The sequence below is a fragment of the Antechinus flavipes genome, chromosome 3 (assembly GCF_016432865.1).
Source record: "Antechinus flavipes isolate AdamAnt ecotype Samford, QLD, Australia chromosome 3, AdamAnt_v2, whole genome shotgun sequence".
Classification (NCBI taxonomy): domain Eukaryota; kingdom Metazoa; phylum Chordata; class Mammalia; order Dasyuromorphia; family Dasyuridae; genus Antechinus; species Antechinus flavipes.
Genome location: NC_067400.1, coordinates 631,140,267 through 631,166,857, shown reverse-complemented (window position 1 = coordinate 631,166,857; position 26,591 = coordinate 631,140,267). Strand labels below are relative to the sequence as shown.

The 26,591-nt window shown below is 42.2% G+C and overlaps 2 protein-coding genes across 8 annotated transcripts in view; both read right to left on the bottom strand.

The window, feature by feature from the left end:
* Positions 1-26,591, bottom strand: part of LOC127556748 (zinc finger protein ZFP2-like) — a 605,234-nt gene that overhangs the window by 43,270 nt on the left and 535,373 nt on the right. The window lies entirely within an intron of this gene.
* LOC127556743 (zinc finger protein 850-like) lies at positions 1,498-25,954 on the bottom strand. Of its 2 annotated transcripts, XM_051990131.1 has the most exons (6): positions 25,864-25,954; positions 22,828-23,259; positions 22,187-22,309; positions 15,436-15,562; positions 13,252-13,347; positions 1,498-9,669 (listed from the first exon to the last, which is right to left on the bottom strand). In XM_051990131.1, exons 3-6 carry the CDS (start codon positions 22,217-22,219, stop codon positions 6,449-6,451), a joined length of 3,477 nt encoding a protein of 1,158 aa, XP_051846091.1. In that variant the 5' UTR covers positions 22,220-22,309; positions 22,828-23,259; positions 25,864-25,954; the 3' UTR covers positions 1,498-6,448. The 2 variants fall into 2 exon arrangements, with proteins under 2 accessions (XP_051846091.1, XP_051846092.1); XM_051990132.1 differs by lacking the exon at positions 25,864-25,954 and having other exon boundaries at positions 1,498-9,345; positions 22,828-25,256.

The window sequence follows — 26,591 nt, the reverse complement described above, 5'->3', positions numbered from 1 at the left end:
GCCTGGGGCTCCCTCAGAGTCAGTGGGTCCGGTTCCACCCCCCAAGGCCATCCTGGGACTCCCTCAGAGTCAGTGGGTCCGGTTCCACCCCAAGCCCAGCCTGGGGCTCCCTCGGAGTCAGTGGGTTCGGTTCCACCCCCCAAGGCCCACCTGGGAATCCTGCGGAGTCGGTGACGCTGGTTCCCCCCCAAGACCAGCCCCGTTTGCCGTTGAGGGAGTTTGCGGAGGTGGGAGCTCCTTAAGCCTTGGTGGAAATGCACATCCCACTGGGCAGAAGGCATGCAGAAAAGCCCACTGTGTATGTGGGGGGGAGGAGGAAGGGAGGACATATTAGTGTAAGATAATTATAACAGCAGAGGGTCACCTGACGACAGCAAAGAAGGGGGCATGAGCAGGCCCCATGTGGGGAGGAGATTTAGTGAGGTTTGGGGTCCAATGTCCTGTTCTATAGGCTGTTAGTGCTGTTTCCTTATGGGCCGATTTCCGCTACAAGTCTAAACTGAATGGTTAGTCAACCAGAGCATGCTGACCTGCATGCTGCTACAGTGATTAATGTGGGATTTAGGGTTGAGAGGCAATCACCCCCCCCAAAAAAAAAGGCTGGGATCCAAATTCATTTGAGACGTTTCTGCAACTTCAAACTGAAAAGGGGCCCAGAGGCGGCCCCGCTCAAAGGCCCTGTATGGAGAGGGACGAGATAGGGACAAAGCACAGACAAGCTAGGTCAGGGGGCTAATACCCAGCCTGTAGGAGAGAAAAAAGTTAGAGGCAACGTCCAAATGTTCCAAGTAGAAAGATGTCAGTAATGGTGACAGGAACAGCCTGAAAGGACCGTCCCGTTTGTAAGGACAGACATGTTGTCCGGTTTCTGGCATTTCTCTCGAATGATGAATTACTGATGTAATGATCCATCAGACAATCACATCTGAATTCAGAACTCCAAACAATCAGTTACATTGCCTAGAGACTTTATCTCATAGCAAACCTCACTATACTTAGGGCGGGATACAATTATTTTTAGTTTCATCAAAGTTGTAATAGAAAGTTTGGCAGGACTCACACACACACACACACACACACACACACACACACACAAGATTCCAGTCTTTCACGCTTTCTTTTCTTCTTCTTTAAACTCATCATGGTTTAGGGGACAATCATTAGTAACCACTTCTACATCATAAACAAACTTGGAGATTTTTAATATTGTATTCCTTGTATGGGAACTATAGAACCCCAAACAAGCTCCTTTCCCAGGTCTGACTGCAATTGCCCACACTGATGGTTTCAAGTGGGTTTGGAGGGGAGGATTTACAAGTTTGCTTATGATACAAAAGTTGTCGTGTGAATTTGTCTGGCCGCTGATTATGGAAAACTATAACTTTGAGCCAATTCATTCTCAACAGTCTCTAGCTTTGGTTCAAAATGGAACCTCTTCCTTGAGGAGCTCATATTGTCCCATCTTGGAATGAATAAAATAAAGAGATTCTCATGATCTGGAGACTCAATCAGGTTAATTTAATGAGCATTTTAAGGAAAATAATTATTTTCTTTTTATATTAATTATCAATTCCATATACAGGACACCCTCTTTTTGCTTTCTCATTCAAAGCCCAGTCTCTCAAGGACACTTCTGGACTTGCCCCAAAATTCACCTCAGTCGGACCGTGTCATCTAAGTAGAATTCCCTTTAAATCATAGAGGCATTAAGTTTTTGCGATAAAAATTGCCTATTTTCTTTTCTGTGATCTTCTCTGTCCCTGGTTAGGTGCTGAATTCTTCCACTATTCAGAAATGTCTCTTCTTCTTGGTTCCTTTCATTTATCTGAGGTGATCTTTCACATTTAAGTCAAGAATTCATTAAGAAGGGCAGAACCAAGTTGGCAGAGTAAAGGCAGGAACTCCCAAGCTCTCCCCCAAATTGCTCCAAATTCCTTTAAATAATGACGCTAAAGAAATTTTCAAAACACAAAAAGACAAAAGTAGAACAATTTTCCAGCCAAAGACAACTTAGAAGGTTAGCAGGAAGAGTCTGTGACCCCAGGGTGGGACTCCTGTACACAGTCCCGGCAAAGGCTGCACCAGCTCAACTCAAAATGGGCCCAGGGATCTATGAATCATCGGTAGTGTTGCTAGTTTTCAGACCTCTCAATCCAGAGACTCCAAAAATGACTTGGAGATCAGCTGGAAAGATTTCTCAGTACTGTGAGCGAGCCTTGGGAAACCAACAAACCAGGAGTGTGGGTGCCAGTGCAGAAGCTTCCTGAGACTTCAGAAGTCTCTTTACTAGCAATGAGGAGGGACTCTGCTGCTTTAGCCACTGAAATTTATTGACACAGTGGAGCAGGGACACTCTCCACTTATGGGAGGTCCCTTAACAAAGACTTAAAAGCTGAATAATAAATTGAGAAAATAAGCAGACATAGAAAAAGTTTCTGACCATAGAAAGTTAGTATGGTGACAAGGAAGATCAAAACACATGCTCCGAAGAAAAAAGCTTCTATATACAAAGCCTTCAAGGAAAATAACAACTGGTTTCAAGCCATGGGAGAGCTCAAAAAGGATTTTTGAAAATGAAGTGAGAGAGGGAAAGGAAAAATTGAAAGTGCAAAAATCTGATGAGGACAGTACCATCTTAAAAAGCAAAATTGTTTAAATGGGAAAGGAGGTACAAAAATTCACCAAGGAAAATTCTTAAAAATTAGTCATGAGCAAATGGAAGCTAATGAATTTATGAGAAATCATGATACACTAAAACAAAGACAAAAGAATGAAAAAAAAGTGAAATATTTCATTGGAAAATATAACCAAGCTGGAAAACTGATCCAGGAGAAATTATTGGTCTACCTGAAAGTCATGGTCAAAAAAAAAGAGCCTGGACATCATCTTTCAAGAAGTTATCAAGGAAAATAATCCTGTTATTTTAGAACCAGAGGGCAAAATAGAAATTGGCTGAATCCACCAATGACCTCGTGAAAGACAGCTCCAAATGAGAACTCTCAGGAATGTCACAGTCAAATTTCACAACTCCCAGGTAAGGAAGAAAATTATCCAGAAAGAAGCAATTCAAATATCCTGGAGGGGAAGGTCAGGATAACACAGAATTTAGCAGCCTTCTACGTTCAAGAATTGGAGGCTTTGGAATATGATATTCTAGAGTGGTGGCGGTAGGATGACAAGCAAGAATCATTTATCAAGCAAAAATGAGTTCCTTTAGGGAAAAGGTAGAAATTCAATGAAATAGAAGACTTCCAAGCATTAGTAATGAAAAGACCAGAGCTGAATGGAAAATTTGATTTTCAAATATAGGACTTAAGAGAATCATAAGTAATCAGAAAAAGTGATATCTTATGGGACTTAATAAGGTTTATCTATTTACATTACTATATAGAAGAATGGTACTTGTAACTCATAACTTTCTCATTGTGACAGCTAGCAATATATAGATTAATCGATAGATAGACCAACAGACAACACAGGTGTGATTTGAATATAAAGGATAATATCTAAAACAATAAAATTAAGGGGTAAGAAGAAAATAATGTACTGGAAAAGGGGAAAGGGAGAGGGAGGAAGGCATAAATTATCTGCCATGAAAAGGGCAAGAAAAAACTTTTATTGTGAAGGGGAAGTGTATGTAGGGGGGAAACAGAGAGTGAGTGAACCTTACTCTCATCAGAACTGGCTCAAAGAAGAAATAACAGACACACTTAATATGGGTATAGAAATCTATCTTATTCGTAGGAAAGTAGGAAAAGAAAATATGGAAAGGGGGAAAAGTGATAGAAAAAAGAGGGCATATTGGGGGGACAGGGCAGTCAGAAGCAAAATACTTTTGAGGAGGGACAGAGAGAAAGAAAAGAATAAATAAACCAGTGGAAAATACTGTTAGCAATATTAACTGGGAAAAGAATTTTGAAGTGAGTTTTTCTGATGAAAGCCTCATTTTTCAAACGTATAGGAAATGGAGTCAAATTTGTAAAAGAAAAAAAAAAGACATTTCCCAATTGATAAATGATCAAAAGATATGAACTAGGCCCAAAGTGCTATACAATGATGCATATCCTTTGACCTAACAATATGCCATTACTAGGTATGAATCCCCAAAAAATTACTAAAAAAAAAAAAAAAAAAGTAATCTGTACAAAAATATTTATAGCTCATTTCAGGGCAAAAAAAAGAGGATATTGAGGGGCTATCTATCAAATAGGGAATGGCTGAATAAATTATGATGTGATTATAATGGAATATTATTGTTCTCTGGGGAAATGATAAGCAGGATGCTCTCAGAAAAACATTGGAACATTCTCTATGAGCTTGAACAAACTCAAATGTACTTTGTACAAAGTAACAGCAATATTCTGGGATGATCAATACAATGATCCACAACTACTATAAGGAGTAATGACGGAAAATGCTATCTATACCAAAAAAAAAAAGGCCTGACTAGGTTTGAATACAGAGTGAAACATACTCTATTTTGTTTCTTTGGTGGTTGGGAGATCTATGTTTTTCTTTTACAATATGACCTAAAGAAATGTTTTGGAGAACTTCACATATGCCACCATAAGGGGAGAGGGGAGGAAAAGAGAATCTGGAACTCTTAAATTTTAAAAACAAATGTTAAAGAATTGTTTTAAATATAACTAAAGAAAAATAAAAATAAGAAATTGTATACTTAAAAAAAAAAAAGGAAAGCAATTTGGAATTATGAAAAAAAATTCATGAAGAACTAATCTTGGTAGACAATATGAAATATTGGACTATCTTTTTTCTGCCAGGCTACTTTCAAGTTTTCCAGCATACTGTATTGGATTGACTGAACATGTGTTTTATTATACTCATTTTCTTTTATATATTCCAGACCTAATCAATTCCATTTCTCATGATGTTTATTTTTAAATTCGGCAAAATAGTTTGGATTTCTACTCTTCTATTATAGCTTCAGATTTGGTCTTGCTGAGCCTCCTCCCTAGAATATTGGAATAGGCTGTGGGAAAGAAACATTTGAATGTACTTGTAATGAGAACATATCTTTAGGGTTGAAAGCTGGAGTTAATCTCATTTCAGAGATGAGCTAAATAAGGCACAGAGAGGGTCTTCCTTGTGCAGATTTAATAGAGCTAGAGAGTACTTTAGAAAGGATTTGAAGCCAAAACTTCTTGATTGCTAACTCTGAATTCTACCCTTTACAAATAATGCTTTCTTCTACACTGTTCTGAATATCAATTTGAATTTTTAAAAAAGTGAGTGAATCGTCCAGATGTTTAAGCTTACTGGCTCCTTTAGGACACTTATGACCCAAGGAATACTAATTATTTAAAAAGTTAGCATTTCCATAGTGATTTAAATCTTAGAAAGCATTTTATAAATATTGTCTCATTTGATGCTCACATCAACTCTAGCAGACAGGTGCTCTCGTTATTCCATTTTATAGATTTATAGATCAGGTAGGATAGATTAAGTGATTTGCTCTGGGTAATAGTAACTTTCTGCAATCAAACTGAACTCAAATTTTATGACTCCAAGCACAGCATTCTATCTGTTGGGCTATCTAGCTGCTGGTCAAAGAAAACATGGCAGAAATAGATTTCCAAGAGATAGCAAAATGTTTATAAGAGGATTTTTTGTGCCGGCAAGTAAGAAGAAACAAAGTGAGTACCAATAAGTTGGGGAAGGGTTAAAGAAACTATAGCATATGAATTCTGTGAAATAACAAAAGGTAATGACAAATAGCAGGATATTCGAGAAAAAAATCATTACATTTATAGGACTTTATGCACAATATGAAATCTGGGGTTTCTAATGAGGTCTCCCATACTAAGAGATGATATGACATCTGTGCTTGAGCAAAAGACTTTCCTTTGTTAATGAGATGCAAGATTTTTATGTCCAGTATGATTTTGCCAGAGTACAGTCAAACATGAGCTATAGGTGAAGGATACTTTTTCTACAAACATTGGTTTTATAAGCCTTCAATCCAATATGAATATTATTGTCTATGGATCTCCCTCTTCCAAATGAAATCATGTCCCCATCTGAACATCAGAAGTCTTTTTTCCACACTGAATACTATATAAAATAAGATATAAAATAAGAGATGATTTCTGGCTGAAGGCATTCTGACATCGAGTCAATATAGATCTTCCCTCAGAATGATTTTTCTGATATAAACACATTCTGTATTTCATTTCATTGTCTTTCCTCTTTCATTAAAGTGATAAGATTTCCATCTAGAATGCATTCTCTGGTGGGAAATAAGGGATGACTTCCTGCCATTGATTATATTCCTAGTTTCTTTTCAGTACAGATTCTCTACTGTTTAGCAAGACTGCAGATGATTTTGAAAGCTTTTCTACATTGATTACAGGAGATTCTCTCCCACGTGAATTCTGTGACATGCAGTAAGTTCAGCATTACACTGGAAAGTTTTCTGACACTGATTACATTAATGATTCTCTCCAATGTGGGTTCTCTTATGTACAACAAGCCTGAACTTTTGCTGGTAAGCCTTTACACACAGGTTACATTTATAAGGTTTCTCTCCACCATGGGTTCGCTGATGTTTAACGAGACTGGAGAGATATATGAAAGCCTTTCCACATGGACTACATTCATAAGGTTTCTCTCCAGTGTGAATTCGCTGATGTGTCACAAGCCTGGACTTCTTATGGAAAGACTTTTCACACTGATTACACGGATAAGGTTTCACTCCAATGTGAATTTTCTTATGTGCAGCAAGATTGCATTTCTGCTGGAAAGCTTTCCCACATTGATTACATTGATAAGGCTTCTCTCCAGTGTGATTTCTTTGATGTGTCGCCAGACTGGAGCCGATTCTGAAAGCCTTTCCACACTGATTACACTGATAAGGTTTCTCTCCGGTGTGAATTCTCTGATGTGCAGTAAGTCTGTACTTTTTCTGGAAAGACTTTCCACATTGAGTACATTCATAAGGTCTCTCTCCAGTGTGAGTTCTCTGATGTACAGCAAGATCATGGTTACGTAGGAAAGCTTTCTCACACTGATTACACTGATAAGGCTTCTCGCCATTGTGATTTCTCTGGTGTATAGCAAGAGTGGAGCTGAGTCTGAAAGCCTTTCCACACTGATTACATTGATAAGGTTTCTCTCCAGTGTGAATCCTCTGATGTGTAATAAGGCAGTACTTCTTCTGGAAAGACTTTCCACATTGATTACATTCATGTGGTTTCTCTCCAGTGTGAATTTTCTGATGTGCAACAAGACTGCACTTCTGGTAGAAAGATTTTTCACACTGATTGCATTCATAAGGCTTTTCTCCAGTGTGGTTTCTCTGATGGGTAGCAAGAGTAGAGCTGATTCTGAAAGCCATTCCACATTGATTACATTCGTAAGGTTTCTCTCCAGTGTGAATTCTCTGATGTGCAGTAAGCCTGTACTTCTTCTGGAAAGACTTTCCACATTGATTACATGCATAAGGTTTCTCTCCAGTGTGAGTTCTCTGATGTGCAGCAAGGTCATGGTTACGTAGGAAAGCTTTCCCACACTGATTACATTCATAAGGCTTCTCACCACTGTGAATTCTCTGATGTTCGAAACAACTTGACTTATAGGTGAAGGCTTTCCCACACTCCTTACATTTGTAAGGTTGCTCTCCAGTGTGGATTCTCTGATGTACAGTAAGCCTGTACTTCTTTTGGAAGGACTTTCCACATTGAGTACATTCATATGGCTTCTCTCCAGAGTGATTTTTCTGATGTGTAGCGAGACTGGAACTCTCTCTAAAAGCCTTTCCACACTGACTGCATTCATAAGGTTTCTCTCCGGTGTGAATTCTCTGATGTGCGGCAAGCCTGCACTTCTTCTGGAAAGACTTTCCACACTGGTTACATTTATAAGGCTTCTCTCCAGTGTGAATCCTCTGATGTGCTAATAAGGTTGACTTGTATACGAAAGGTTTCCCACATTGATTACATTTATAAGGTTGCTCTCCACTGTGGATTCTCTGATGTGCAGTAAGCTTGTACTTATCCTGGAAAGACTTTTCACACTGATTACATTTGTAAGGTTGCTCACCAGTGTGGATTCTCTGATGTGCAGTAAGCTTGTATTTATCCAGGAAGGACTTTTCACACTGATTACATTTGTAAGGTTGATCTCCAGTGTGGATTCCCTGATGTGCAGTGAACCTGGACTTCTTCTGGAAAGACTTTCCACACTGATTACACTCATAAGGCTTCTCTCCCGTATGAATTCTCTGGTGTGCCAAAAAGCTTGCTTTGTAGGCGAAGGCTTTCACGCATTGTTTACATTTGTAAGGTTTCTCTCCAGTATGAATTCTCTGATGTACTGCAAGGTCACTTTTACGTCGGAAACGTATCCTACACTGATTACATTCATAAAGTTTCTCTGCGGTGTGAATTCTCTTATGTGCAGTAAGTCTGCTTTTCTGCTGAAAGGACTTTCCACATTGATTGCATTCATAAGATTTCTCTCCAGTATGAATTCTTTTATGTGCAGCCAGCTCAGAGTTTTGTTGAAAAGTTTTCCCACAATGATTACATTCATAAGGCTCCTCTCCAGTGTGAATTCTCTGATGTGCAGAAAGCCTGTACTTCCTCTGGAAAGCCTTTCCACACTGATTACATTCATAAGGTTTCTCTCCATTATGAATTCTCTGATGTGTAGCAAGGTCATAGTTACGTAGGAAAGCTTTCCCACACTGATTACATTCATAAGGTTTCTCTCCACTGTGAATTTTCTGATGTTCCAAGAAGCTTGATCTGTAGGCAAAGGTTTTTACACAGTGATTACATCTGTAAAGTTGTTCTCCAGTGTGGATTCTCTGATGTGCGGCCAGCCTGTACTTATGTTGGAAAGACTTTCCACACTGATTACATTCATAGGGCTTCTCTCCAGTGTGGATTCTCTGATGTGCAGCAAGAATGGAGCTCTGTCTGAAAGTTTTTCCACACTGATTACATTCATAAGGTTTCTGTCCTGTATGAATAATCTGATGCCTAATAAGGCGTGATCTGTAGCTGAAGGCCTTCCCACATTCATCACACTTATAAAGCTTCTCTCCAGTATGAATCTTCTGATGTGTAACTAGATTTGATTTTAAATGAAAGGCTTTCCCACACTGATTACATACATGTGTTTTCATTCCAGTATGAAATTCAGGATGGTAAGAAAGAGATGAATGCTGGGTTAGGGTTGCTACAACTTCATTACATTCATAAGGATTCTTTTCAGTGCAAATTTTCTGATGGCTAATGATCTTCGAGTCATAGTAGAAGGCCTTTTTTCCTTCGTTGCATATATAAAGCTTTTTGTCATAATTTTCCAGATGTCCAGTGAGATCTGAAATGAAGGGCATTTTCTGTTGATTAACTTGATATATTTGTGGTTCAGGAGGTTTATCATGAGACTGAATAAGCTCTACCTGTTCAGTAAAGCATTCCCCATATTTGCTATACTGAAAATCATTCCTTAGGGTCATTATCTTCCACTGACTTAAGATTGAATATTCTGCAAGATTTTTATTTAGCTTGATATCAGAGTCACAGATTTCTCTCTCATTAAAGTCATAGGGACTGTCACTCATGAATCTTAACTGGCTAGATTCTTCCACTGAAATACTCAGGTTTGGAGGAGTCTCATTCACTTTAAATCTGGTCACTGCATCTGAAGAAACAAAGATGCACAAACATATGTGTACATATGCAGGTAAACCCCTCACATAAACCCTATACATTTATGATCTTCACTTGAATGGCAGAAAAGAAATGAATTTCCATTCTGTTTCCCTAGTTAAAAAGAAAAATGTTAAAATCTAAATAGACTTAACCATTTCCAGCTCATATCCACAGTATGATTTAACAGAGAGCTTCATATCCAGTAACACTAGAGTTTCATAACAGACCTGGAATATGAGTAGGACCGGTTTCTCCTTATATATCACCATTCATGGCATGACTTCAGAATGGCTGAGTGACCTGGCCCATAGTCTTGTAGTTAAGATGAGAATTGAAACCCTGTACTAGGTGTGCTCCTTTCACAGCATTAGATGGCCTTTCTCCATTGCCCTTTCAAATGCCTTTTTTTAAAACCACTTTTTATTTTGTCAATCTCAAGTCAACTTCTGATCTTTTGTACTCATGAGATTTGATATATCATATGCACCTTCTTTATTGATTTCATATACTGTTGAGAAACAGTATTTTTTATTTATTCTTTTTAATTATCAAGTAATAATATTCAGCATCAACTCCAACTCTTTTTATATGTCATGAAGACTGATATTCTGTCCTTTACTTTACATATACTAAAAATTTACTTTATTTCATTATTAAATCATTAAGCATAATAACTTCTTTGGTAAACCACTTTAAATCTATTTTTTAACCTATTTTTTATTTTCACATCTCTGATCATAATATGATTGCCAACTTTTTTTTCCCCTCTTCTTTTGAGATAGACTACATTCTGTTTTGACTCATCACTTCTTTAGGACAGTCATTAGCCATACATTTTCTAAAATGTACTTTTCATTGACTCCAAACTGTCAAGATGGGGCACAAAATGGTGTGGATGTTCATGCAGTGATGATATCAAACCCTGTCCATTTCTGACTAAGTACAACAAATTCTTTCCATCTGTCAACCTACATCAAATTATTTCCAAACTGCCAGTAAGGTCTGAAATGCAAGTGCAAATCACTTCCCAATGGATGGCCACAGAAATGCACGTTTACCTTCTGTAAACTGCACCAGAGTAGTAGCTTCATTCTAAGGTTACCTTATAATCTCAGCTCACTAGCACTGTGATTACATATGTCTCTGTTCTTCCAGTATAGAAGGCCAGCTCTTTGAAAAACATGATCACTGGCAAATCATCTTGATACCATATGGACCACTATATACATTCTATAAAAAGAGACCTTATTTTGGTCCACATTGCAGTATTAAGGCTATTTAATGATTTGAACTCTTTTTCTGTTTATATTACTCTCCATCTGACTAGTGAATTTTCAAGTTTGCAACTCAGGTCAATGATTCCACAGGATTTCTCAGAAGGTGTGTCCAGTGCTTCAGTGGTAAAAAGAAAAAAGGTAGATCTGAAGAGGGTTCTTTACAAAGATTGTTTTATCCCACTTATGCACTACTTGTCATTAACTGTTAGAAAATACATTTACTTTTAATAGCAATCAGTCATGCATTTTGGTGACTGGTTGGAAAGCTAAAAACAAAAAGTAAATTTTCCTCTCTCAAAAAGAGAGCTTTAAAATTCTCTTCCCACTTCCTACCTCATCCACATGAAAGAGAGCATTTTCACTGTGTTCTAGTTATCAGTACATTGGATGGAGTTGGATTTAGCAAGGAAGAAAACGGGAGTTCAAATTCTAGCTGAGACACTTGCTAGCTTTGTGACCCCAGATAAATCACAACTCCTCCCTGCCTCTAATTTCCTTGTAAAATTAGGATCACTTATCTTCAAGAATTTTTGTGAAGAACAAATTAGATGTCTATAAAGCATTTAGCCTAGTAACTGACACATATCAGGTCCTATCATATTAGATTAAAAAGCCCCATATTAATTTTTTTTATTTAAAGAAGGAAAAAATGTTTTATAATTACACCATTAAATGAAATTATTAATTTAGAGCTTGGGGGCAAATGCTATCTAGGTCATTCTCATTAAATAAATACCAAATGCATAAAACAAAAATATATAAATTCATAAGAATATTATGAGTAGCAGACTAAATGACTAGGGGGCAGCACAACTTTGTATTTGTTCTTGAAAGGAGTACTAAAACCAACAGATTTGGGAACTACCACTTTGGAGTTATGGTTTTTCATTGCATTGATAAATGTTGCTACAGAATACTCTTCTGCTTCTGCTCGTTTCTTCCTATGTCAATTCAAGACAACTCTTCCCAAGTTTCTCTGACACTAAATCTTTCCTCACTTTTTATGGCTCCATAAACTTCCATTATTTTCTTATATCATTTCTTCAGTCATTTCCCAATATATGAGTATTGTCTTTGTATCTAGACCTTTGCAACAGTGAAAATCAATAGCAACAATTTGGTGTTGAAATGGATCTTTTTCATCTTTCTCTGATCTTTTTTGTTTATCATAGGGTCAAAGGGCAGAGAATGGAGTGAGTTTAGGGCCAATACTTATGAAAGGTACTACAGAATGCCATGCCATCCTTTTATTTGAATATTTTGTGATTCTTTCTGTTAATGGTATTTTTTATGCAACACTTTTTCTGCTTCTGCTTCCTAATGCATTCTGCTACTCTCTTAATTTTTTTTTAAAGATGGATTCATCCCATGCACATGAGAATTAATTACCTTTTCTCCATGTCCTCTGACCTTTCTTTAGATCTAGCCTTAGAAACAGAAACAAGTGAGGGAAGGGAAATGGATCAATGCCAGTAAATGATCACTGAAATGGCATGACCCCACTCCTCATTCCAACTTGTCTTCCATCTATCTCCATCCCAAATGAGTAGCTGTAGGAGTATTTTTAAAAGTCTCCCATCCTTTTATTTTCCTTATTTAAAGCTTCCTCCATGTTGCAAAGTTATTTTCCATATAACCTAGCTAGACAGAGCACTTATAGCTGGAGTCAAGAAGATTCCAGTTTAAATATGGTGAACACCATCCACCAATATGACACTGGGCAAGTCACCGTATGTCTGTTTACCTCAGTTTTTTATCTGTAAAATGAAGATAATAATGACCCTCAATTCCCAGGTATTGGAGGATCAAATAATATACTATTTGTAATTTGCTTGGAACATGGTAGGCACTATATGAATTGTTAGCTATTATTATTTCTACAAAGTTGGGTGCACATTGTCTTCCCCAGTGAATAGTGAAGTCCCTGAGAGAGGGCTTTTCCCCTGCTTTTCTTTGGATCCCAGGTGCTCAGCACCCTTGAAGAAAATCGAAGAAAATGATCATATTGGATAGCTTCAGCTCCTTTTGGATAATTTCAGATTACTATACCCCAATGATCTAAACAATGATTTCTTATAAGTAATGGAAGACTATAAGTCCAACCACCTCATTTTCACATATGAAGAAACAGGCTTAAAGGTTCAGTGGTTTGCCCTTATAAGTATCAAAAAAAAAAAAAAAAAAACCAATTCCAAGTCAGACCTTCCTCTCCCTAAGGTCAATATAACACATAGCTGACTTGTAAGAAGAAAAGAAAAAAAAAACCTTCATACATCTGCTTCTATCTCATTCACCTGGACAAAAGTTCCTTAAGTTTTTTGGCTCCGGAATCCATGGCATGTCCCCTTCTTGAAAGTAGGAGATGAAATCTTCTCTGGTAACTGGAAATCCTAGAAAGAATGAGGATGAAGACAAAATATTTAAAAGGGAGGTTCCTCTCTGCCCTGGATCTTGAACCAGAGGCAAAACCATGATGCCTTTTATTGGTAGGCAGCATGCCTCTATCAATAAATGTTATTTTTTAAAATTTTTTTCCTTCAATTTCTTTTTCTTTTCTTACCAGTAAAGCTAACACTTCTAGCACGATATTGAATGTTAATGGCGATAATGGGCATCCTTATTTTATGCTTGATTTTACTGGGAAAGTATCTAGCTTCTCCCTATGAAATATAATGCTTACTGATGGTTTTTAGATAGATGCTGCTTATCACTTTCAGGAAAACTTCATTTATTCCTATGTTTTCTAATGTTTTTAATAAAAATAGGTCCTGTATTTTCTCAAAAGCTTTTTCTGCATCTGTTGAGATTATTATATGATTTTTGTTAGTTTTGTTATTGATAGGGTCAATTATGCCAATAATTTTCCTTATAATAAACCACCCCTACATTCCTGGAATAAATCTCACTTGGTCTAGTATATTATTCTACTTAGAAGTTGTTGTAGTCTGTTATTATTTTATTAAAAATTTTTGCCTCAATATTCATTACAGAGATTGGTCTATAATTTTCTTTCTCTGTTTTGGCTTCTCCTGGTTTAGGTAGCAGCACCATTTGTGTATCATAAAAAGAATTTGGCAGAACTCCTTCTGCACTCATTTTTCCAAATGGCTGATATAGTATTGGAATTAATTGTTCTTTAAATGCTTAGTAAAATTCATTTGTAAACTCATCTGGCTCTGGAAATTTTTTCTTAGGGAGTTCATTGATGGCTTGTTTAATTTATATTTTTAAAATAGAGTTATTTGAGAATTTTATTTTCTCTTCAGTTAATCTGGATGATTTCTATTTCTGTAAATATTCATCCATTTCAATTAGATTGTCAGACTTGTTATCATACAGTTGGATAAAATAATTATTGCTTTTATTTTTTTTCACTGGTGGCAATTTTACTATTTTCATTTCTGATGCTGGTAATTTCATTTTCTTATCAAATTAACCAAAGGTTTATCTATTTTGTCAATTTTTTTCATAACACCAAATCTTATTGTATCTCTTGTATTTATTAAGTCAATAGTTTTCTTACTAGATATTTTATTAATCTCTCCTTTGATTTTCACAATTTCTAATTGGGCATTTAAATGGAGGTTTCTAATTTACCCTTTTTTTTCTAATTTTTTAGTTGCATGCCTAATTCATTGATCTCCTCTTTCTCTATTTTATCCATATATTTGAGATATGAAATTTCCCTTAAGAACTCTTTGGATGCATTCCATAAGTTTTGGTATGTTGTCTCATTATTGTCACTCTTGGATGAAATTATTGTTTTTATTATTTGTTCACTAATTCTTTAGAATTAGACTAAAAACTACTTGGAAAGTAAATAACCTATCTTTCCCTGGTTCTTTATTTAATATAATTTTTATTGCATCATGAAAAGGACGCATTTAATATTTTTAAATTTTTTTGATAAACATTATCTTGCCAAAAGAATTATGTCAGTATATCTTGCTGTTCAATTTCACACACATTAGGCAGTAGAAGGAGAAATGAACTACTAATTTACCCTTGTTAAGAAGAAGACCTTTCTCAATTTTAGACCTATTCCAAAGAGGAAGGGTGTGCCTGGGCAGAGAGTTCCCTTCACTGCACATCTTTAGAGAAAAGCTATATAAGCAGTTTTCAAAGATTTTTCAGTAAAAATTCATATCCAGGTAGAGGTGAGACAAGATTTAACTTCTAAAACTGGCTCCAAATCTGAGATTCACTAATATTGGATGGACTTTTGACCTGAATCTACTTAAAATTTTTAAAAAGACAACTTCAGAGAGACCAAGGAAAAGCTCCAGCATCCCATCACATAATTCAAAGAATTTCTATAGGAAAGACCTTCTAGAGGAAAGTCCTCTAGACACTATGGAGAGACCACTTTTGCCTTTCAAATAATTGGAAAAAAAATGCTCATGATTTGCATAATATGTAGAGAAATGAAATATTCTTCTGATGGCAGATTCAGAGTTATCAGAGCAAATGGTCCTTACCCAGGAAGAGCAGGTTCTGGGAGATTTCCAGCATGACCTCCTTGTACAGCTCCTTCTGAGAATGGTCCAAGAGGCACCACTCCTCTTGGGTAAAGTCCACAGCTACATCCTTGAATGACAATGACTCCTAAAACATCAAATGTCACAAGATTGAGAGCTATAAGAGACTCCAGAATTCATATACTACTTATGATTCCCTAAAGAGAGGAACAAAGAAAAGGCAATTATTTAATTTCCTAAAAGGCTGAAATAAAGTCTTAGCTGGATGAAAGCATGAAAGGATTCTTAAGAGAGAATACTCGCACTCTGGGCCAAGCTAAGTGGTATGGGACAATTTCTAACCAAATAAAGAAGAGTTATCTATTGTTTTATTGCGGGCTTGAAGTGATATTCGGTATGATGTGTCATAGCCAAAACAGATTATGACTTTGCTTTATAATTGCTTTCACTTAATAATAGCACCTATTCCTTAATTTTCACATTTAATAATACAGAAATGAGGAACTATAATGGAAATATGTAACATTTTATTAACTGGGTCTAGAAATGGACTAATTAAAACATTGACAGATTACTTATGAAGAATACATTTTTAAAATAGACCCCTAGAACTGTAGATTATTGGGGATCAAGAGTCAAGAGATATGAGATGAGGCAGACATATGGCCACAAAAGGGTGGCCACACCTGCAAATTCTTTGATACTTTGGAGAGATCATCTGTTTTTCCAACTTGCTTCATGCACCACTGCACTTGGTCTCAGATGCTCTTCCATTTCTAGTAAAATGCTATGATTCACTTTTTAACAGATTCTATTATTCTGGAGTCCTTCAAATTTATAATATAGGTATCATCCTTGACTTTGATGTCTCACTCCTTTATCCAATACTCTGTTATTTGATTCTATTATTTCCTTATGTAAGGATAAAATTACTTTGTCATTATTCTGTTTTCTTCTTTAAAACGTCTGATTTATCCCTTATTTTTCATAGATATTTCACCTGTAAAGTCCCTTTCTACAACTATCAAAATTCTGAAAAATCAAAGAATTTGTTTTCCCCTCTTTTTAAGATTTCCAAATTTACAAACTTCTCCTTTTCTTCAGAATCTTGTGAGTCACAATTCTTCATTGCATAGTATTTATTCTTAGTGTAGGCAACCATAATATGAAGGCAGTCTTTTTACTGATTAATAATCAATCAATATTTAATTGATTTTCTTAATTACTCAAAACAGAGCTATCCCAAACCTGTTTCCTACTCCATCCTTTCACAACCTTCACCTCCACAATGCCATGAACTTGGCTCACACATACCCTCATTTTTCACTTGGCTCCACTATCTTGCACTTTCTGTCAGACTTCCCCATCATGCCCCAAGGAGCTTATTCCTATGATAATCTCGGCAACCACAGACAGTACTCTAACTTGTCTGGTTAGACTCTAGCTCTCTGGCTAGATTGGGATTTATGGAATTCTCCACTGTGTCCCAAGGTCTGGGGTTTTCTTCCCATTCCCTGCTTCATTTAGAACTTTCTTTTATATTTTATTTTCTCCCTTAAAAGAATAAAGTCCTTGAGGACAGGAATCCTCTTTTTTTCTCTTGGATTTGAACCCCAAGCCTTAGCCCATCGCCTTGCACATAGCAGATGCTCAATAAACGCTTACTGGCCATTGACAATCCAAACACTCCCAGTTGACTATCTTGCCTCTTATTTTGCTTTAAATGCTTATCATGACTTAGACATCATTTTCTTTTCTGGCTTCTTGCACCTTACTTCCTGCTACTTTCTTTTAGATCCAAGAATGCTGGCCTCTTCTAGGCTCTCTAGGCTCCAAGCATTTTCTTTCCAAAAATTCTCTGCCTTCTGATCGAAGCTTCCTGCGTTCCTTTGAGTTCCAACTAAAATCCCCCTTTCGACAGGAAGCCTTTCCCAGCTCCTCTTCATTCGGCTGCTTTCTTCTATTAATTAGGTCCCAATGACCTGTCTCTAACTTGTGAATACGTATCAGCTCCGCGAGGGCAGACACAGCCATTTGCCTCTTTTTGGGTGCCCGCCACTAGGCACAGGGCCGGCTGTGAAGTTTCCTAAACACTCACAATTTCACAAGCTATGATTTTATCTTCTCTCTTTTTCTTGGGCAAATTCATTACAACGAATCTGTCCTAACTCCCTGCTTTCTTCTCACGCCTTAAGCCCTCACAAACTCCCTTGCTTCCTCCCTCTCCTGAAAGTGCTTCCTCCCAAGATAACATTAACCTCTTCATTGCCTCTCTTCTCTGGAGAATATCTTTGAACACTCCTCCTCTAACCACCTGATCCTAGTTCTTCTGGGAGTTTTCTTTCCTGTTATACCTCCTCTGTGTCTCCCCAGGAGCTCCCAGGCTCCTTTGATGGCCTAACAGGCAAGTCACAAACCAGACCTATGTGTTTTGATTCTGGGTTCTCTGTTCTTCTCCCTCTACACTCTCTCTCTTGGATTGATTTAATTATCATCTCTGCAGGTCGTTGCCAGATCTCTTCAACCAGCTGCAGCTCAGTGAGACTCTCAACAGACTCCTTCATATCAGCCAAACATCTGGGTACATCTCAGCTCCAAGAGAAGAAGGCAGAGAGATCTCAACTCCAAGAAAAAATGGCAGAGTAATCTCCATTCTGAGGAGAAAAAAGCATAGGGAGCTCAGCTCCAAAGACTCTGGTTTTGATGCAGGTTTTTAGCTGGGTCCTCCTCCTCCCAACAGTGCTGCCTTCCCTGGAAGACCCCAAATCAGGGCTCTCCTCCAGTGGACCCGAGACCAAGACTTCTGACCCCGTCTGCCTCTCTCCCCAAAGTCCTGATCTCCAACATCTGGAATACCGTTGTTCCTGGAATGACCTTTTTTCTGCCCTAGCCTCCTCCCAGCCTTTCAAATCCCACCCAGGGCTTGAATTTCACCTGAACTTAAGCTTCCAAGACTAGTCACCCCACCCCCAAGAGACCACCACCTCTCCTCTTCCTCCAGGACTTTCCTTTCTCTTTCTCTCCCTCTTCCCCTCCATGTTCTCAGGATCTGTGATGCTGTACTTCACAGGTGACTCTGCCTTTCCCCTGGTTCCTGCCCCTCCTCTCTGCCTCTTTGCCCCCAGTCCCTCTGTCTCTGCCTCCCATTTTCCCTGGATTCCACCTTCTACCAAGTAGAAGAAAGGTCCCCTTCTCTAAGTTCCTGTAATTCGACTTGGGTATATTGGGTTTCTAGGAAACAAGGACACAACATGGATTAAGTGCCTACTAAGGGTCCCCTCCTGGATCGCTAGGGACGAGGACCCAGACCCTGTAGAGTTACCCGGGATGGACAGAGAGTTCCCACAAAAGAGCATCCACTAGGAAGAAAATGGCAAAGTACTCCAGTGTCTTTGCTAAGAAAACCCAAGGACAGCATTAGAATGCTAACAGAGGACCTCGGGTCAGAAGGTACCCAACATGCAAGTGGGGAAGGGCAGGGGGTGAGGACAGGAGGCTCCAGCGGGCCGGAAGCAACCAGGCCGGAGCTGAAGGGAAGCTCGGCTGCGGATGCATCCGGAGAGGAAAGCAGAGTCCGGATGGGAAGAGCCATGGGTGGTCACTCCATCCCCTCCTGTGGCCATGCATCCTTTAGCGCAGACGGGGCAGCCCTCAGGGTCCGTGAGAAAGGCAGAACCGGGGCAACATCTCAGAAATGACAGGACGAGATTCTGAATCCAAGGCAAACTGGTCCACATCACAGCAAGACAACATATGTTCTAGCCACTGATGTAGAAGAGGCCAGATGAATCTTAGGAAAACCTAAAGATCTTCTAGAAATAACCCTGGGGTGGATCCTAGAGAGGCCTTGAGGTCCTGCCCAGGCATTCTGGGAAGTGGCCATGTCCCTGCCCAGTTTCCCCCTCAGCCCAGGGTCTCAAGTTCCAGGGGATTTTCATCACCTTCTTTTCAGCTTCCTTCTCTGTGCTGTGTCCCTCACCTAGAGTGCAAACTACTGGGGTAAGGTTGTCTTTCTTCTGTATTTGACTCCCCAGTGTTCGGGACAGTGCCTGGTACACAGTAGGTGCTTAATAAGTATGGACTGATCACTGACTACCCAAACAACCTCATCTGAGTGTCTTATCTCTTCTTTTGCTTTGAAAATTGAGGGCGAGAAACTGAGCTACCTCTCCTCCCACTTTCCTTTCAGACATCTTGAAAGAACATCTAATAGACATCTTAAACTGAATTTATGGAAAATGCAACTCATCATCTTTCCCCCTAAAGTCTCTCCTGCCCATCTGGACAACACATCCTCCCAGTACCCCAAGCCTCTTAGCCTTGACTCCCAGTCTCCCCCTTAGCCAACAACGGCCAGGTTATTTTTACACAACCTCCCCTTCTGTGCTGACACTGCAGCCGGCTTGGTGCGGGCCCCCATCACCTCACCCTGGACTCTTACAGCGGCTGGGGGGTCAGTCTGCTTCAGGAAACTCCTCACTCCCAGGCATCCCCCATTTGGCCAACAGAGAGAAGAGCCTGATTTCCGGCCCTCCCCATTACTCCCCAGCTCCGGAAACTCCGGTGGCTCCAGGATCGGGCACAAAGGCTTCCTCCATCCAGCCCCTCATCAGCTACATATCACCCTCTTTTTCGGCCTTCTTATGCCTTTCTTCCCACCCCTGGGTCTCTTGGATCCAGTGAGCCTGGCCTCCTCTGGGCTCCAGAGCCATTCTCTATTCCCAACGTGGCTGGAACGCTCTCCCTCCTCATTTCTGCCTCCTGGAGGTCCCACCTTCCCGGGAAGCCTTCTACAGTTCCCCTTAATTCTCCTGTTTTCCTATTGTTATTTATGTATATTTATTCCTTACTCTGTGTGTATTTGTTTACATCTTGTCAACTCCATTAGAGTGTAAGCTCCATGACTAAAGGGACTGTCTTCAGCTTCTCTTCCCCACCCCACCCCCAATCTCCGGGGCTTCCCACAGTGCTTGGGATACAGTAGGCTTTGAAAGGTAGTTATTATCATCCTCATTCTTACAGAGAAGGAAACTGAGGCAGAGGGTACCAGTTGACCTTTTAACTACAAATGACAATTGCACATACATGATAATTCCATTCGAAGCTCTTTCCCTGGTCTATGCTTCTTTCTGAAAGTTCTCCTGTTCCCTTCTAGGCTTTCTGAAAAAACTCCCACCGCTTTCTTTCCTCTGGAGGTGGGGCAGGGGCACTCCCCGGAGGAGAAGACATCCTCTCAGAACTTAGGGGACGGGATCCTGGGAATCAGAAAGACCCGAGTACCGATGTGACCTCAGACACATATTAGTCGGTGATCCTGGACAAGACACTGAATCCCTGCTTCCACTTCCTCAACTGAGATAACACAGGGTTGTTGGGAAGACGGTCCATAGTGGATGGTGGGACAGCAAACTGCCTCCATTTTGATTCATGATAATTCTTTGCCTGAAAGCCTGAGGCTTCTTAGATGGGTTCAGAAGGTCTCCTTCAGAAGCTCCCTCAGCCCCACGTTATTAAAGAAACCTCCCAGGACGGGAAGAGTTCCACGAACTCCCCCCTTCCCCTTATCTACCAAATGGGCAAGAAACAGAAGCTTAACAAACTCCAATGGACCAGCTGCTACTTAAAGATACACTTTCCTCTGTAGTTGAGGTTCACAAGTTCAGTTCAATCCAAATCTTCCCGATTTAGGGGTGTTCAAAGCCCAGCAGTTGTTTGCCACTTCTTCCTGCAGCTCATTTTCCAAACAGGGTTAAGTGACTTCTTCAGGGTCACACAGTATGTGAGTTGGTATCTGAATTTGAATTCAGGTCCAGGCTAGTTTACTTTCCACTGGGCCACTTAGCTGCTAAAGGCCTTTGAACAACGGAAGCTTTCTGTCTTTCTTTTTAAATATCCTATTCTATTTTTCCCCTTGCGTAAGGGTCCTGAATCAAGGAGTTAAGAAAGAACACATATGCATGTTGTGGAATAGATGTGAACGTGTCTATCTTATTACCTGCGTGTGTATATATGCAAATACACACACATGTGTGTATACATACATGTATAAGTATAAACAATAAATATACCAATATACACACACCTACGTAAATACACACTTCCATACGTCGTCTCCAAACTAGGACCCAAGTGTGAACACCTACTGGGGACTGGCTCACACTCCCGTGAATTTAAAAAACAATACCTGCCGTGTCCCTGTCTGCTGGACCCTGCGCTCCCTTACTCTGGGCCTCCCCCACAACGTCCCTGACAATTCTTACAGCGGGATCAGAGGAGACCCTATTTCTGTGCTCCTGGCTCCTGGGAGATGCCCCCAAACCAGCGCCCAAAGCCGGGCCAGTCTTCTCCCATCTTCTCCCCTCCTTCCCCTGGACTTAGGGACACTAGGCTCTGGCTGAGCCTTGACCAAGACCCTCCATCCCATAACTCTGGCATCCAGGGGCTTCTCCATTCCCTCCTTCCCTGGGCCCCCCCAGCCTCCTTCTCAGCTAAAGTCTCATCTTCTGACAAAAGAGCCTTTCCTGGTCCCCAAACTGGTGGCACCTTCCCTAGTACAGAGCGAGTGTGGACACACCTGCTGAGATGTTTGTTCCAAACTGGACTGTTAGCTCAGGGAGGGCAGGGACTGTTACTTTTTTAACCTTCCTTCCTGCCAGCCTTGCCAGGGACCCTGACAGGAGGAAGCTTCCTGGGCTCCCTTGGGCTCCCCCTGCGCTGACGCTGCTCAGCTTTGGCCAAGGACCGCACTCACCTGGGATGAGGTTCTCTGGCTGCCAGGGGCCATGTCTCTGGTTCTAGAGCCTTTGGTCCGCAGACCGAGCTGGAGAGGGAGGAGATTTTGTCTTCACTTTCCCTTCCTGGGCTGGATGTTGACCTGCTCAGAATTACAGAGAGTTCAGAAGAGGTACAATGGCCCTGCCCTGCCCCCAGGGAAGAGGCTGCACCCCAGGGGGCAGCAGGAGGGGTCAGGCCTGGAAGTGAGCTGCATCTGAGCAGGAAGAGGACCTGCCTCCACGCTAACTCCTTTTCTTCCTCATGTCCCTCACCCAGCCTCCTGCAGTGGCCAGGAGTAGAAGGAGCTTTGGGATCTTAGAGCAAATGAGAACAGAGAGAGCCTCAGTGAGCCCTGACCAGAGCTCCCCCTGCATCTAATACTTTGTGTAACATAGGAAGATTCGGGGGTTGTGACTTAATGGTAAAGTGGGGGACAGCACCCCGGGACCTTTGGGATGTGACGGGGGCTGAGCATGGAGCAGCAGGAGGGGGCAGCCCCAGGAGCCAGGCCGGGAGGGAGTCTTCCCCGGGAGAGCCGCCAGACACTGTCCAGGAGGTCAGGGGGGAGGCAGGGTCTCAATGGAAGCGGGGCCGGGAGGGGTCCTGGCTCAAACCTACCTGGGACTGTACGTGCAGAGCAGCTGTTCAGAAGGCAAAGAGATCTCGACTCAGAGAGATGGAAGCAGAGAGATCTCGGCTCAGAGAGATGGAAGCAGAGAGATCTCAGCTCAGAGAGATGGAGGCAGGGAGATCTCGGCTCAGAGAGATGGAGGCAGGGAGATCTCGGCTCAGAGAGATGGAGGCAGGGAGATCTCGGCTCAGAGAGATGGAGGCAGGGAGATCTCGGCTCAGAGAGATGGAGGCAGGGAGATCTCGGCTCAGAGAGATGGAGGCAGGGAGATCTCGGCTCAGAGAGATGGAGGCAGAGAGATCTCGGCTCAGAGAGATGGAGGCAGGGAGATCTCGGCTCAGAGAGATGGAGGCAGATCTCAGATCTGAAGGAAGGAGGCAGAGAGATCTCAGCTCAGAGGGAAGGCAGGATAATCTGGCCTGTGGGGAAAAAAAATAGAAAAATTTCCGTTTAAAGAAGACAGAATGATGTTTCAAGTTCCTGTTTTCAGCCAGCCCGTTCTGGGAGGGTCCTCCTAGTCCCCGAAGCCCCACCTGCCCAGCCCCGAGGCCCCCAGCACGGCCCCTTTCCTCCAATCACACCCAGGACCAGGACCTCAGGCCCCGCCCGCTTCTCCTCCCCAAGCCCTGCCTCCGTCACGTGTACTGTCTTGGCCACTGCGATGGCCCCTTCTCCCTCCACTGCCTTTCCCAGGCCTCCAGAAGCCGCCCCAAGGCTCCGATTCCACCTGGGCCCCACCCACCGGCTGGTCAACCTCCCTCCCTCCCTTCTTCTTCTTCTCCCATTCCTTTCCTCCCCCAGCTCGGGGACTCAGCCCCTCCCCATGAAGCTCAGGATCTTCCAGCTCTCCCCGCTACGTGCCCCTCCTCCAGCCCTCGCCCCCTCAGGCCTCCCTGTGCCCCCTGCCCCTGGAGCCCAGCCTTGCGCTTCCGACTTCACTTTCCGGGACCCTGCCAGCATTTGCTCCCCGACCTGTCTCGCTCCTGCCCTCACCAAGGAGCTTTCCCTCCATCTCCCTCTTCCCCAGCTGGAGCACAGCTGGATCCTCCAGGGCAGGCCAGGAAGTCGGGACACCTGGGGCCCGGGGCACACGATCCGGCTCGGGTTATAAGCCTCCCTTCTCATTTCTCTGAGCCTTGACATCCCCTCCGAGAGCAGGCGCTTGGCTGCTACCTGGCACAACAATTGTAGTGTATCTCCGGGGAGCTCCCACTTGTTCCCTCTCCACCCCTCCAAACCCGGGCCCTAATGGGGAGAGGAGAGGGGCAGAAAGCTGGGCATCCTGGTCCTGGAGCACGGGGATGGCAGGAAGCCTGGATGGCGGCCGGAGGCCAGAGGGGAAGGTTGCCAGAGGAGGTGCAGGGAGCTCAAACCCCACGAGGAGATCCTTAGTGATCCTCCTTTTCTTTTGCTTCTTTCTCTTAACTTTATGTTGCAAAGAACAGTATTGGACAGGGACCTGAGGGTGCCAGGACTGGGGAGGGTAACCCTAGGGCATAGATTGGCACACCCCAGAGCAGTACCGGAGCAGAGCAGGGTTTCCTCTGGGTTCTGCTTAGCCGAATTGGAGAGAGAGGGAATGTTTGGGAAGCAAATAAAGCCAAAAGAAGCAGTTTACACGTGTATATTTATGTGTGTATGTCTATGCATCTTTTACGTGTACACATATACAGACACACGCAGCTCAATGGTCTCCACATCTTGGATTCCACACTTTTTCCAGAAAGATTTGGCTGCAGAGGCTTCCCCATTTGACCACTTCCCTTTCTCTTAGAGTCTCCAATGCTTTCTGTTCAGAAGCCTTTAATTTTAGGTAATCCAGCAGATCCTTTTATCCTCTGTAACTATCTCTGTCTCCAGTTGGGTTAAGATCACATCTCCTTCCCAGAGCTGGCAGAGGTTCAGGATCTGTTTCCTGTCTACTTTATAACATTGATGGATTCTTAACTCCTGCCCCAGCCCAGTAAGCCCCTCTCTCTCTCTCTCACACACCCTCTCACACACATATACATCATACACTCACATACACACACACATCCCATGCATTTCCTTACGTGAGATTGTCCCAATGTGTAAAATCTCACTTGAGCTTTTCCAGTTTTCCTCTTTTGACTCACTTTCTGAGCTCACTACAAGCCTTCCCCTCGCTCTGCAGGGGTGCACGTCTTCCTCAAGGAGGAAGCCCTTGGCGTGTCCCCCTCACACCGAGTAAATGCCCCTGCTTGCTTTGGGGATAATTTGAATCCCTTCAGAGACGACAGCACAACTCAGGCCCCACATCCCAATATATCTCATGTACCCCAACATTTCTGGCCCCTACTGTGGTACAAAGTCTTGACGGAACCTTTCCAGCTTGAGGTAAGCTCGTTCCCTTCCTGCTGGCAAACGCAGTAGCCGGCCAGAGAGGCTGGGGAGAAGCCCAGAGCTCTTGTTCCTGCCCATTTAGGCTTCCTGAACCCCACTCCACTGGAGACGCTTGTGTCTCCTCTCCTCCCCATGGGATGGATACTTTATCTGGGTCTGAGAAGTGACCAACCCCTAATGTCAATGCTGAGATGAATGAAGGGCCTTTGGAAGCGCGTTCCCCAAAAGCCTCCCAAGGTCCCCACGGGTCTGCTCAGCCACAGGCAGACACACCATAACTTGATTCTAACACAGTGTTGCGCGTTGGCCCTCTTCAGGAACAAAGGATCAAAGGAGCAGGAAAGACTTTATATTGGACACGCTCGGCCCCTTTTTGGATCCTTTCAGGAGAGTTCCACACCCCTAAGTTCCGCACCCTACAGGATCCTCGTTTGGGGAATGGAAGGAACTGCAAGCCAAGGAGGCTGATGCCCTCCGCTACGTTCCAGACCAGGAAGCCGGTGCTCAGAGGGTTAGGAGGCCCAGGAGGCCGCTGCTGAGACGCTTCTAAAACCAGTCCCCAAGTCGGGTCTCTGTGTCCCCAGGACGAGATCCTGCGCTCCAACCCACCAAGGCCTCTCTGGACAGCGCCTTCCCCGACCTGCTGGCAGCTCACTCACCTGGATAAGAGCTCCTCCTGCCTCTCTACTCTGGCACCCCTGCCACTTCCCCGTGCCGAAGCGGGGAGATCAGATCTTCTCTAACTGGAAGCCCTGGAATAAGAGAGGGATGAGACGGAGAAGATCAGGCCTCCACAGGGAAAGGCGTGTGCAAGCAAACAGTGTACGCAGGGCCCACCAAGGACGCCTTCTATGGGACTTAGGGTGGCGGGGATCATGCAGCTTATCTGGAATCAGAAAATTCCCCCATTATTGACCTCTTTCATAGAATGGGCACACTGCACAGCCTTGGATACCTAGAACTTGGAAGCTGCTGGCCCTGCCGTGCTCAGAGGTCTGATCCTGGAGCCAGAGACACAAATGCAAGTCAACCTCAGACATGTGGCAGGTGTGTGCTCCTGCGCAAGTAACTGCACCTCGGTTCTATCAACTAGGAGACGGGGATAACAATACTGTTAGGTTCACAGGACTGCTGTGAGCAAAAAAAATGATAATGAGTATAAAACTCTTTGCTTGATCCTGGACCTAAAACAACTCTGAGAAAATGCTTATTCTGTTCCCTGCCTTTCACTGGACTGGAATTTGAGGGAAAGATAAAGAAAGGATAAGGACAAACTTGCTTTGCCGAGGGAATTAGGAAGGAGCTAGCAAGTTAGTAGCCAGAGTAACCAGAGGAAAAGGTTCTTGCCCACAGAAAGCAGGTTCTGGGAGGTATCCAGCATGATCTC

Excerpts from the sequence above, each read along its gene's own strand:
- LOC127556743 (XM_051990131.1), bottom strand. The coding sequence starts at position 22,219 with ATGGCCCCTGGCAGCCAGAGAACCTCATCCCAG. Across the intron at positions 13,348-15,435 it reads CCAGAACCTGCTCTTCCTGG|GATTTCCAGTTACCAGAGAA; the intron begins GTAAGGACCATT and ends CATTCTTTCTAG. Across the intron at positions 9,670-13,251 it reads CTTAAGGAACTTTTGTCCAG|ATGCAGTGACCAGATTTAAA; the intron begins GTGAATGAGATA and ends TTGTTTCTTCAG.